Source organism: Polyodon spathula, chromosome 3, assembly GCF_017654505.1.
Source record: "Polyodon spathula isolate WHYD16114869_AA chromosome 3, ASM1765450v1, whole genome shotgun sequence".
In the NCBI taxonomy this organism is placed as follows: domain Eukaryota; kingdom Metazoa; phylum Chordata; class Actinopteri; order Acipenseriformes; family Polyodontidae; genus Polyodon; species Polyodon spathula.
Window position 1 is genome coordinate 91,971,212 of NC_054536.1, and position 14,626 is coordinate 91,985,837.

The 14,626-nt window shown below is 36.8% G+C and overlaps 1 protein-coding gene across 6 annotated transcripts in view; it reads right to left on the bottom strand.

Annotated features, from left to right (window-relative positions):
* tbc1d5 (TBC1 domain family, member 5) overlaps nt 1-14,626 on the bottom strand; it is a 182,565-nt gene that overhangs the window by 113,012 nt on the left and 54,927 nt on the right. For all 6 annotated transcript variants that reach the window (XM_041246405.1, XM_041246403.1, XM_041246406.1 and 3 more), the window contains 2 exons: nt 12,677-12,732; nt 4,104-4,219 (listed from right to left, as the gene is read on the bottom strand). In XM_041246405.1, the coding sequence (XP_041102339.1) occupies nt 4,104-4,200 (97 nt within the window). In that variant the 5' untranslated portion in view covers nt 4,201-4,219; nt 12,677-12,732. The remainder of the gene's footprint in view (nt 1-4,103; nt 4,220-12,676; nt 12,733-14,626) is intronic.

Below are 14,626 nucleotides of genomic sequence, written 5' to 3' on the forward strand. Positions count from 1 at the left end.
CCCACGGAGCACCATTAAAGCCATTATTAAAAAATGGCAAGAATATGGCACCACAACAAACCTGGCAAGAGAGGACCGCCCACCAAAACTCACGGACCAGGCAAGGAGGGCATTAGTCAGAGAGGCAACAAAGAGACCAAAGATAACCCTGAAGGAGCTGCAAAGCTCCACAGCAGAGATTGGAGTATCTGTCCATAGGACCACTTTAAGCTGTACACTCCACAGAGCTGGGCTTTATGGAAGAGTGGCCAGAAAAACGATATTACTTAAAGAAAAAAATAAGCAAACACGTTTGGTGTTCGCCAAAAGGCACGTGGGAGACTCCCCAAACATATGGAAGAAGGTACTCTGGTCAGATGAGACTAAAATTGAGCTTTTTGGCCATCAAGGAAAACGCTATGTCTGGCACAAACCCAACACTTCTCATCACCCCGAGAACACCATCCCCACAGTGAAGCATGGTGGTGGCAGCACCATGCTGTGGGGATGTTTTTCATCGGTAGGGACTGGGAAACTGGTCAGAATTGAAGGAATGATGGATAGATCTAAATACAGGGAAATTCTTGAGGGAAACCTGTTTCAGTCTTCCAGAGATTTGAGACTGGGACGGAGGTTCACCTTCCAGCAGGACAATGACCCTAAGCATACTGCTAAAGCAACACTCGAGTGGTTTAAGGGGAAACATTTAAATGTCTTGGAATGGCCTAGTCAAAGCCCAGACCTCAATCCAATTGAGAATCTGTGGAATGACTTAAAGATTGCTGTACACCAGCGGAACCCATCCAACTTGAAGAAGCTGGAGCAGTTTTGCCTTGAAGAATGGGCAAAAATCCCAGTGGCTAGATGTGCCAAGCTTATAGATACATACCCCAAGAGACTTGCAGCTGTAATTGCTGCAAAAGGTGTCTCTACAAAGTATTGACTTTGGGGGGGTGAATACTTATGCACGCTCAAGTTTTCAGTTGTTTTGTCTTATTTCTTGTTTGTTTCACAATAAAAAATATTTTGCATCTTCAAAGTGGTAGGCATGTTGTGTAAATCAAATGATACAAGCCCCCAAGTTTAAATTCCAGGTTGTAAGGCAACAAAATAGGAAAAATGCCAAGGGGGGGTCAATACTTTCGCAAGCCACTGTATGTATATATATATATATATATATATATATATATATATATATATATATATATATATATATATATATATATATATATATATATATATATATATATATATAAGAAAGTTTACAAACGAGAGGAGGCCATTCGGCCCATCTTGCTCGTTTGGTTGTTAGTAGCTTATTGATCCCAAAATCTCATCAAGCAGCTTCTTGAAGGATCCCAGGGTGTCAGCTTCAACAACATTACTGGGGAGTTGATTCCAGACCCTCACAATTCTCTGTGTAAAAAAGTGTCTCCTATTTTCTGTTCTGAATGCCCCTTTTTCTAAACTCCATTTGTGACCCCTGGTCCTTGTTTCTTTTTTCAGGCTGAAAAAGTCCCTTGGGTCGACACTGTCAATACCTTTTAGAATTTTGAATGCTTGAATTAGGTCGCCACGTAGTCTTCTTTGTTCAAGACTGAACAGATTCAATTCTTTTAGCCTGTCTGCATATGACATGCCTTTTAAGCCCGGAATAATTCTGGTCGCTCTTCTTTGCTTCTTTCTAGAGCAGCAATATCTTTTCTATAGCGAGGTGACCAGAACTGCACACAATATTCAAGATGAGGTCTTACAAGTGCATTGTACAGTTTTAACATTACTTCCCTTGATTTAAATTCAACACTTTTCACAATGTATCCGAGCATCTTGTTAGCCTTTTTTATAGCTTCCCCACATTGTCTAGATGAAGACATTTCTGAGTCAACAAAAACTCCTAGGTCTTTTCATAGATTCCTTCTCCAATTTCAATATCTCCCATATGATATTTATAATGTACATTTTTATTTCCTGCGTGCAGTACCTTACACTTTTCTCTATTAAATGTCATTTGCCATGTGTCTGCCCAGTTCTGAATCTTGTCTAGATCATTTTGAATGACCTTTGCTGCTGCAACAGTGTTTGCCACTCCTCCTACTTTTGTGTCGTCTGCAAATTTAACAAGTTTGCTTACTATACCAGAATCTAAATCATTAATGTAGATTAGGAATAGCAGAGGACCTAATACTGATCCCTGTGGTACACCGCTGGTTACCACACTCCATTCTGAGGTTTTTCCTCTAATCAGTACTTTCTGTTTTCTACATGTTAACCACTCCCTAATCCATGTACATGCGTTTCCTTGAATCCCAACTGCGTTATATATATATATATATATATATATATATATATATATATATATATATATATATATATATATATATATATATATATTATAAAAAAATAAAATGGACGGACCCAATCCCAATATTAATCCTAAAACATAACAATATCTACTGAACTAAAACAAGTACGTTACTCAGCAAAAAATATTCTGGATGTGTTAATATCAATATCCCATGGTGGAAGCAATTCCAATTACTGCTTCACACCTATGCTTCTTTAACATTTTTAAATCCCTTCTGGTTTTGCCCTGAGGGCAGCTGTTTTAGTGGTAATGTTAATGCTGCCAAATGTAATGCAAGCCTTGATTAATTTCTACCAAAACAATTAGCTAGCTAAAGTTTCCATTCATTATATGAGTTGGTAGTGTATTAAAATACTTGTCTGGGAGAACATCAGCATACATTTACATAGTTAATGAGCATTTGTGGCAAACATATTAACGACACTTTTAAACATCAATTCAGTGTTAATAATGTTGTACATGCAAGGTTTTTTTTTTCTTCTTCACAATAAAAAGTCTTCACAGTCAAGGTGCAGACACATGCTGGTGAAAATGTACCTCCTGGGCATCACTGTCATTCAAATGATACCTAAATACCTTGAACACTGTGGCAGAAGAGAGGCAGCTGCAAGGGTATGGAGAGGATAACTTTAAAAGCTGCTGCACTCCTTGCCATTGTTTTAAAACACTAATCATATAGGGCATCTATTCTTTTTTAACCGAGCAAGGATGTAAAGAACAAAAGGTGTGTACAAATTATCTATTAGAAATCTATCTAGCCACCTTTATCTAGCCACCTTTTTATGTGATATTAACTGCTAAGAATGAATAAGTATTTAAAATATAAGCTCTTTAATAAAGTTTGTTAAATATAAATGCAATAAAACTGAAAATGTAGCACGGAAAATACATATATTAAAGATGCCTAAAAGAAAAACAATATAGATATTAGCAAGCAAGGCTATCATGTACAAGTGTGGATTATAACGTGGCAAGACTGCACAGTGTTTAAATTTTTCTACAATATATAGTGTATTACCTTTCAAGGATTATCACCTTTAATTCTTTCACGGATGATGGGACTGGAAGTCAAAAGAGAAGTCTATTCTCCAGATTAGACCATTATGTCATCTCTTTTCAGTAATTTGTGTATTAAAATGCTAACTAAACACCTTCCATCAGCCTGTTAAGTTATAGATTATATAGATAAGCTGTAAAATCACCCATACAGGGCACAGACAATTTTTTCAAAAGTGTTGGTTTTCCTCTCCATGCCAGGTAAAACACATGCATGGTTTTAAACGATCGATTACATTAACTGCTCTCCACAAAGCCCAGACATGATAATTTGCAGGAACTGTCCCCCATTCGGAAATGCTTTTGGTTAATTTTACATATTAAATTATTAAATTAAAAATAAACAATAATTCAGACCACAGAGGGACTCCTTCACGCAGCTCAAACACGTTAGATGTTATAACACTCTATGAATTCTCTGTCAAGTATAAGGTGAGTTTCCATTTTTCTAAGAAGGACAGATTCGATGCAAAAACATGAGCCTTCGAGAAAACTACAAAGTTTTACTGAATGCACTGATGGCTTGAATGTATTCCATGAACGCAGGCGATTACTGTCTTTGATAATGACTAACAGTATTGTTTTTCTTACAGCAAAAAACTACAAAATGTGATTAGTTTTCAGCTGGTCAGAGATGCCTTTAAATGAAGCTGAAGTTTCCATGGAAACCTTTCTGTAATAATACAGAACAGTTCAAACTCACCGTCTATGTTCTGAATGTAATTTTGTAGAGGATCAATGCCTGTTTCTTGATCATCTGCTTGCAAGGGGTGTCTGCTTTCAAAATCGGGATGCTGCATCTCTACGACCAATAAGAACCTGCAAAAAGAAAAAATACACACACTTCAATTACTGGTATGCAAGAGAGTTCTGCTGAAGGATTAGACCCTTTCTGCCACTGGGGCTGCTTTCTTTTTTTATTCCAGCCCCTCCTCAGGATAGCATGCCTGTATAAATGCAATTCAATTGTTTTTAAATATATAAAACAGCGCATATCTTTTATAATGAGATCTTATTTTACAGTTAAGTATTAGTTATAAACACCACAAACTGAAGTGAATATTTATAGGTGTGAAAGTTTAACAAAACAGAGCTTACCTTCATTTTGTTTAATATTCCTATTCCTTTGATTAATTATTTTGGGCTTATATTGTCCTCTGAAATTGTAAAAAAATAACCCCATCAAATATGGCTGCATACTTTTTTTGTTTTTTTTACTCTGATGTAATGATTTCCTGACCCCAAGCAATGCCACAGTAGACACGTGCAAATTGACCCCTTACCGATTAGGTGGGCGTTCACAAAACTCAGGTACCATAGACATTATTGACAGACAGATTGGCTACACATCCCTTCAGTCATGTAATGGCTTTCTTCAGCACCAATGTATAAAATAGACACTTAAATACTAAAGCTATATATTATATTAATGTATTTTAACTTTAATTATTTGCACATCTCAAACAATAAATCTGACTGAGGCCTAATGGAGCTGCTTGAATAAATGTTAACGTTTATCAGCTTGCCTGTGTAATATTATCACCTGCAAGTTGCTGGCTCTGTACATACAAATAACCTGCTTTTCTTTTAATTATAAGGACTTGCATGTAAAATGATATTCAGAGGAATCATAAACACAATCGCTATGTTAAATGAGACAAGTTTTGCTGTCTGGGACACATTGAAGAATGAAAGCAAGCCTGCTCATCAGTCATTTCTGCTGTTGGAGTGGCACCAAACAAAATGTTGCATTTTTATTTATTTTTTAAACTGCAGTGTGCTACTAACTTGTTCAAATGTGCTCCACAATTGTATTAATTGCTGTGGTTTGATATATCACATTCTTCCATAGTGCAACCTTTCTTGCATTGATTTATAGGAGGCTGTGGTCCAGTTGTTGAAGAAAAGGGCTTGTAACCAGGAGATCCCTGGTTCAAATCCCAGCTCACTCACTGACTCACTGTGTGACCTTGCGCAAGTCACTTAACCTCTTTGTGCTTCGACTTTTTAAAATGAGTCATGCTGTTGTACTATGTTATATATAACTTACTCTGAGTTGGTGTTTCTATTGTTGCAATATGAAGCCATGTTAGTTTATTTCCGTGTGCAGCTTAGCCACTGTGTTTTATTTAAATAATGGTATATTGCATAATAACAGTAATAATTAAAACCCTAAATATTTAACATCGAGAAAATAAATGAAACACTTGCATGTTTGTAGGTACTATTATGCACTGTTAAAAATACTGTGTGCACGAGTGCACAGTATAAAAAAGAAACAAAAAAACTGTTTAATTAAGGCAGTTAAAATGTGGGCATGGCTAGCTCTTTAAAAGGCTGCATGTCTGTAAGAATCAATTGAGAGGACTGACCAGTATGTGAACCAGTGCATGATATTGCTTAAAAGAAAATAAATGCTTCCAAAAAAAAAAAAAAGTGTCTCTGCAGCTGGTGCATAGTTAATACACCCTTGTCTCTGTAAATTGCCTTGGATCAAGGCGTTTGCTAAATTAACTTATAATATGAAGAAAGCAGATCATGTTGCAAAAACGCATCATAATCTCATCATTTAACTGTATAATATATATTATAGTATACTGCACATGGCTTCTGTTTTCATGAACCCAGGACCATGGGCCAGTATGCCAAAAGGATGAGAAAACTAACAAACCAATTTAAAAAAAAAAAACATAACTACTGCACCCCCCCCCCGATAACAGGGTAACTGAACTAATCCGAACGTTCCTGCTGTCATATTTGTTGTACAGTCAGAATCTCAGACTACATACCAAAGTGCTGTTGGTAAGATTCGTTCACTCGACTGGCCATTTTTACAATTCAGGTTTTCTACAACTAAGCAACCAACTGCACCAATACGCCAAAAGGAAAGCACTGAACTCAATAATGATAAAGAAATAAATTAAGATGAAAATTCTTGCCATTGCAAGTATAGACGTTATCCTTCTGGCTCCCTCTGCTGCAGCAAACCACAACTCAACTCTAGATGTACAATGCTAGAGATCTCGCCAAGACAATGCAACAAATATTTATCATTATTTGATTATTTAGCACTGCAGACACTTTCATCCAAGGCAACTGAGAGAGACTAGGGTGTGTGAACTATGCATCAGCTGCAGAGTCACTTACAGTGACATCTCACCAGAAACAATGAGCACAAGGAGGTTAAGTGACTTGCTCAGGGTCACACAGTGAGTCAGTGGCTGAGCTGGGATTTGAACCCGGGACCTCCTGGTTACAAGCCCTCTTCTTTAATCACCGGACCACACAGCCTCAATAAAGCTTACACACAGTAAGACCTTGTACAGGAATGACAAGACGGGAATTTAAATTAGTACACCTTGGCTGTCTTCGCTAACATATTTTCCCTTAGTATATACGACAAAATGTTTACTTTCTTAAGTGTCGCAAAGAAAATACAAATTGTGGTATGTTTGCGCTGCGACTGGCCCATCTTAGTAAACCTACCCCTAAATAGCTAATGTTTAGTGTGTCAGTGATGTGAGTCTTTGTGAAAATACACAGCAAACAACTTTTAATGTTGTAACACTGTTCTAGATCTAATATGTTCACTTCACAGGAATGTCTAGAATCAAAGAATATTCATATTTTTTATTTAAGCATTTTTAAGATCACTAGACACAGTAATACATTTCTTTGATGTGCAAGCAAAACAAAACAAAAAAAATGAAATTTTAATCAATTAATTAAATATATTCATGCAAGCACTTCATATATTACACCAGATTCTGTAAGACAACACCCCAGTTTGAACGTGTCCCCGTCCCCCCCAACCCTGAAATTGGCATAGAGCCATGGGTGAGAACACAACCACCTCTCCACCAGAGTGATGGGGAAGAGCGCTGTGCAAGAATGAGGGATGCAAAGCACTCTGTAGAGCTGTGGGAAAGATGTTTCTTCAGACTGTGCTTAGAGAAATGTTTATAAAATTTGTAAAAACTGCAGTTCTGGCCCCAGAGCATCTACTGAGCATCTACTAAGAACTGAGAGTTCTTACTGTGCTTGTCCTCAACAGGCAAACTGGCCTTGCATGTCTCGCCGGGATAAAACCCAGGCATGATGCAAGAAGCAAGCAATGCAGTGTACGGTATACTGATGTACAGGTGCTGCTTCAATCTGCTTACAGATAGACCCGAACAACACCGGTTTTGTATCAGATCGGGGGCATGATGTACTGTACGGCACGGGTCCACCGGTTCAGTTACCACGGGTAGCAGATAGCCACCTGTACAAGCCGCAGTGGGACCTAACAAACAACAGACTGTAGTGCGCAAATACGCGTGATTAGCATAACTAATACAGAGATTACTCTCATATTATATATATATATATATATATATATATATATATATATATATATATACATAGATATATATATATATATATATATATACACACACACACACACACACACACATAATATACTGTGACACATAAGTATTTTTCACAACCCAAAATGGGCCCAAATTACGTGTTGGGGGGGGGGGGGGGGGGGGGGGGGGGGGGGGGGGGGGGGGGCATTATGGGTAGAGCTGGTAACAGCAATGCATCCTTTTTTTTAGTATGGCTTAATGCACATGTCCAATGCACAATATCTAGTACCAAAAAGTAAAACCCTGACATAGAGGATTAAGCATTAGTTAAACCTTCACTGAGTTAACCAATATCCAGCCAAGCATTTAAATAAACCAGAAAGCATTTTCAGACAACTTTTTGTTTTACAGCTGTATACCCTAGAGAAGAATTGTAAAATACATATTTTTTTCCATTTAACAGTAGAATGCAGATTTTGTTGTGCTGTGTGAAGGTTTAAATGAAGGCAGGAGTCCTCCGCAGGGTACACAGACTTGTCAGTTCTTGTCTCTGCTTCTCTGTTTAAATGCTATTAAACAGAAAATAACTCTCTCAATCCAAACCCACAAAAACATTAGTCCTTTGGTTATTCCACATGCAGCACTTCCTGTATTCATAATACACATCTACTAATCAGATTTACAGGGCACTTACGTTTCAAATATTTTACTATTAAATTAAATCATCCAAATAGCTGAATATTTTATGGCATTAGACTAAGACTATAAAAGTGATATTATGTATTTACAACCTCCCCCAAACAGCTAACGTGGCATCAGGGGGTCTAACCCACACAAAAGTAAGCCCTTTTACACAACATGCTAAATTATTGATAAATAATTTATTTTAATTACTTTAGTTACTCAATATTTAAAAATAAAACAAAAATGGACAAAATGAAGTAAGGTAGTGTGCGATATAAAGGTCCACAAAACCCACAATGAAAAAAGTTTAAAAGACTGTATATCACTGGAAATGATGACATCATATTGGTTTGAAACAGTGCCAAATATATTTGTGTTGAATTTGCACAACATTTTAAAGCAATCGAGTGTACAAGGAGCCAACATATATACAATATAAATCATGGTTCTCCCCAGGCCCTTTCAGCCGGGCGCACCGCCCGGCCAGGTGGCTGTCACCGCTCAGCTGAAAAAAACCTGATCACCTGTCTTACAGGTGCTACTGCGCCTTTAACAATAAGGATTGATTGCGCATGTAGCAGACTAGATCACATTTTTGGTGAAAGAAACAAAAATCTTGGAACCACACGACTGCACAGCTCACAGAAATATCCACTAGAAAGTGTCCCGAGGGCATGAGATGATTGTTAATGGTTAGGTTTAGGGTTATGTATTGGGTTTGAGGTTAGGTTTTAGGGCAGGGGTTGCTTAAGGTTAAGGTTGGGGTTGGGTTAGGGTGGCTTGATTTCGTAGAGTTGCCGTGCTTATTTTTAGCTATTTTCAAGTGTTATGTAAATCGTTTTTCTCGGGACTTTCGTTTTTGATATACTGTATGAAATTAGTGTTTTTGGTTACTTTCCAAAATGCTTGAGTGTTTTTTTTTTCTGTCACAATATGTATAGTAGCAATCCTACAGTACTTAAATTGCACCTTCTTTCCTTTGCTATCTTCCACAATGAATTATCCCTATAGTCACGGGCACATTCTTCTGGAGTTTTTGTGTGCAGGCATTTTTGTACATTTTGCCACAGTTAGGTTTTAAATTCTCTGTACCTTAACTGTAATACAGCTTTAAATCCCGCTAACAAGCCTCCATTCCTGATTGTAATCTTGTTTTAAATCTTGCAAGCGGAATCTCCAATAGAAATGTATGAATGTGCTGTCACTCTGTAGTTGGGGTGGGTTTAAAGTATTCAGAATGAACCAATGATAGATACAAGTCAGGAAGGCGGGACATTGCCCAGCAGCACTGGAGAAATGTACTTACTATTATTTTTGTAGGTGGTTTTATTTTTGAATGGGAAAAGGGTAACGTCAATGTGAATTAATTATCCATTTCCAGTTTTTACGGTGCCTATTGGCTATCAACCCGTTTAATTTTTTTTTTGTATCAGGGGTGTTTTATCAGTTAAAACCAAAAATCAGAAGCCCTATATATAGTACATAATAGCTATACATATGCACCAAAAAAAAAAAAAAAAGTGTATTCCTTTTGTTGTGATATTGTAAAAAATATGTACCCAGGTGCTTTTGAGCGATATTGAGGGTACATGTATAGATGCTGTATGCCGGTAAGAAGAAAGGCGTGATGGGATATCAGCTAACATACAAATGTTTAAGTGCAGAGGTGTCAGATTATTACACTCTGGTTTCATGCAACAGTTTTGATGGTGACCAAACGTGTGTGAGTACTGTTGTGTAAAAAAAATGGTGAAAATGAACATAAAGAAAAATATTTAAATGAAGCAATGAGCTCAAGAATGAAGCTAAAAAGGAAGTGAAAAGGTTACTGTTTATTTTTTTTGTGAACTCCTATAAACCTACGTTATCTTTCCCCAGTCAAATCGTAGAGTGCTTAAATAAGCATGGTAATACAACATAATAAAAAAAAAACAATAATGAAAAAGAATGTAGAATATAAAAAAGAGCAATCAGATAGTCGAAAGACAACACATTATTCAAATTATTTGTCGTATTATATATTTAACCGTTTGCAGTCCATTTATTCAGCGTTTGTCAGTCTCGTCGGTCCAATTTATTTTCACACGCACTGCTTATTTTACAAGCACTGTTTAAATGTTTTTTTTTTTTTCACAGTAAAACAGATTTAAAAGGCATTGAATCGCAAAAGGAAACTCAGTACTGGATCACCAGCCAAGCCCCACCCCTTGCTCGCTATATTTTTCACACAACTCTTTATAGACGTGCATACTGACAAATCCTCTCCTAAATCACTCATTTTATCATCAAACTCCTCACTAACGTGATCAAAGCCATTGCTTTATTACTATAACATCTCAAAAAGCTCTGCAAATGTCTGTGATATTCTTTGAGCGCTAGATGCAGAAGCAGCTATCTCCTTTGTTTATGTCCTTGTTATCTCTTTAGTGCAACGGGCTATGAGATAAGTGATTTTTCTTTTTTCCGGCTTCATTCGGCTCCAATTGGTCTCACTCGGCCATTGAACGGTTGTCTCAGCTTTTTCCAGAGAAAAAACGACTAGAGACCTGTGCTTTAAATCTTGTTGACATCGGATTGGAAAGGGTAAATTGTAATATCGGACCTAGTCCAACATTGGACCGCAAAGAGTTAAAAGTGTTCCTGGCTATAATGTTCTGCCACTCAGCTGTACAGAATTCCTAAACTCTATTTTTATATAGCGCCTTTCATAGTGGACCACCATTACAAAGTGCTTTACAGAGGCAGGCTGTGAACTGTGCATTATATGCAGAGCCACTTACAATAGGACACTGATTTAACATCTCATCTGCAGGATGCAGCACAAGGAGGTTAAGTGACTAGCTCAGGGTCAAACAGCGAGTCAGTCGATGGCAGTGGTGGGATCTGAACCGGCGACCTTCTGGTTACAAGGCCTGGACTTCAACCACTGGACCACACTGCCTCCTTGTAGCCCTTATGTAATTAGTTATGCAGACTTTCCTTTTTATGTTCCTGGATTTAAATACAAAAATAAAGTGCTGCTCGCTCTGAGTAAGACTACATGGAGTTATACGCAACATCAGTGTTTAGCTTATTATTTTATTATTGAAATGGACTCCAATCCCGGACACTGTTTTCAATCCCAGGATTTCGGGATTAATATTTTTTTTTTTTAATCCCCGGATTAAGGGAGCCTGGTTTTTAATGTAATAACAATAATAATAATAATAATAATAAAAAACAACAATAATACTGTTCTTACATGTTTATTTAAGTATATCACACTTAACATTGAACTACTAACTAAACTAACACTGAACATTTAAACTCTGAGTGTAACAAATAAACAGCAGTGTTACCAAGGCTACATGTGTAGGTCTACTCTAATAAATATAATTAACAGGTAAACATTATGCAAAAATATATATTTTTAATTCAACAATTAAGAAAAAAAAGAATGAGGAAAGATCAATGAATTAATTGTCTTATCTTTCAAACGACTACGTAACTTGGTGCACAAAATACCTGCAGCTGAAAATGCCCTTTCTGACTCCACGCTGGTAGGTGGAATTGACAGCAGAAAGTTATATGCTAACTGCAAGTACAGCCCGTCTCCCACCACCTTCAAAAGAGGGACATTTTGATGTTTTGATGCAGTTCATCATACTGGACCAGCTGGTATTGTTGTTGTACTTGTAGCTGCATAGCCAAGTTTAGCTGCTCCTTCATGGTTAGAGACTCTTGTGTCACTCACTTGCATGCGGCCGGGGAGGCCGATGTGTGCGAGTCACTCACTGTAGACAGCCAGCAGTCAACCCGCTCTGCTCAGCAAGTCAGTGCAGTCACAGAACCACTGCAACAGTCTATTGCTTTTCGTTAACCACAATCCTGAAATCCTGGTATTTTATGTTTTCAATCCCGCGATTTTGGGACTAGAATATTGTCTGGTATCCCGGGATTGGATTCCCTACTCCTGTTACTGCAGGACAACAGGGGTTGGATATATGGTAATACATTGTTAATATGTTAATACTTCTTTAAAAAAGCTGCCATTTCGTACATTTCGGATGGTTCCAGCTAATCAGTGTAATAAGAGACCAACTACATTTTAACTTTTTATAAATCACAGAAACAGATCTTGTACTATGGAACTCAAAAAAGTGTTCGCTACTTCAGTTCCATGGTGATAGATAAACCAAGACATGAAACCTAGACATTGCAATCATTTTTATTTGTATTTATTAAATGATGTTATACTTACTGTCAAGAAAATGTACTTGTCTTCATTGAACTCTTCCGTCAGATCAAGAGTTTGATCTGCAAAATAGAAAAATGATGACAATGTTAGAAATGTAAATCTTGCACTACAACAGACCCTATTGGCCAGGCACCCTGTGAGCTCAAAGTGAGCACCTGAAGGGCTGGCCTTTGTCCTCCAGAGGTAGGTAGCTTGCTGACCGTTGCTGTAGAGCTCCTGGAAGTAAAGAGACAATTGGCTCAGGAGTAGGATACAGTATTTACACAATATTCATGTTTTTGTAACGTTTTTTACCAATTCAATTTTTTATATACTTACAGATTGTACATAAATCCAGGAATTGCATATCACATGTCCACAGTAAGTTTCATCAAACAGGTGGACCCCAAAATTGTTCAGCCAATCAGGTGTAAGTATCATTAAAAAACTGTTTGCAGTTGCCAATAGGGTTTAAAGCAAAAACTGGATATGTAGCATCCACTTTTAACTTGTGTGTAAGGAGGCAAAACTATGACGAGCAAAAGCCAATGACATCAATTTTCAAGTCTCACTAAGCATGCACACAATGGCTGCAGTTTACTATTCCACCACAGGTGGCACTATATTATAGGGTATTAAGTGAAACCCAGAGCTGGATAATATGAGATGCTTTCTTAACAAGGTGATCAGATATACGCTGGTCTTTGAACATTACACCCACGTTCTTTATGAAGGACACCGATTTAAATGGTGTGGCACGAGGACATTTATTCCACATGTATTGCTATTATTACCATTACAAGTTAATGTATTAATATAAATGACTTGTATATTAATGCTAATATTTAATTTATCAATACTTCAATTCCATAGGCAAATATTAAAAAATGAATTTGATATTAGGAAGTAAAATACAAAATGTAATATTTAATTTATTTGCATGAATAATGAAATTCCGAAGTCAAATATTAAAAAAATGAATTTTTTATAGTAGAAAACCACAGAGCATGAGATCGAGGAGGTAGCAGGTAAAAACCCAATGTATACTCTTTAGCCAAACAATTTCAAATTAAAATAATTATAATAATCATCATTAGTTTTATATATATATATTTTTTGTAATATCTTTTTATTAGCATATATTTGGTCACTGCCATCGGTTTAGGAAATGATGAATGTATTTCATCCATACATTAGTAAAAGTAATCATTTATATTATATATATATATATATAAATATATAATATATATATATATATATATATATATATATATATATATATATATTACACACACACACACACACAGTGCTTTGCAAAAGTATTCAGACCCCTGACCAATTCTCTCATATTACCGAATTACAAATGGTACATTGAAATTTCGTTCTGTTTTATATTTTATTTTTAAACACTGAAACTCAGAATCTATTATTGTAAGGTGACATTGGTTTTATGTTGGGAAATATTTTTAAGAAAAAAATAAAAAACTGAAATATCTTGCTTGCAAAAGTATTCAACCCCTGTGCTGTGGAAGCTCCCAGTTTGCACCGATGAAAGAAATAGCCCTAACAAGGACACAATTACCTTACCATTGGCCTCCACCTGTGAACCATTAAAGTTGCTGTCACATTTTCTGGATAAAAACACCACTGTTGAAGGATCATTGGTAAGGCTGTGAATCTGAAGGAAAATGAAGACCAAAGAACATTCTACAGAAGTTAGAGATAAAGCAATACAAATGCATAGATTAGGGAAAGGGTAGAAAATAATATCCAAATGTTTGGATATCCCAGTGAGTACAGTTGGATCAATAATCAGGAAGTGGAAGCTGCATCACACCACCCAGGCACTGCCAAGAAAAGGCTGTCCCTCAAAACTCAGCGCTCAAACAAAAAGGAGACTTGTGAGAGAAGCCATAGAGAGGCCAGCAATCACTTTGAAGGAGCTACAGAGTTCAGTGGCTGGGAGTGGAGTAA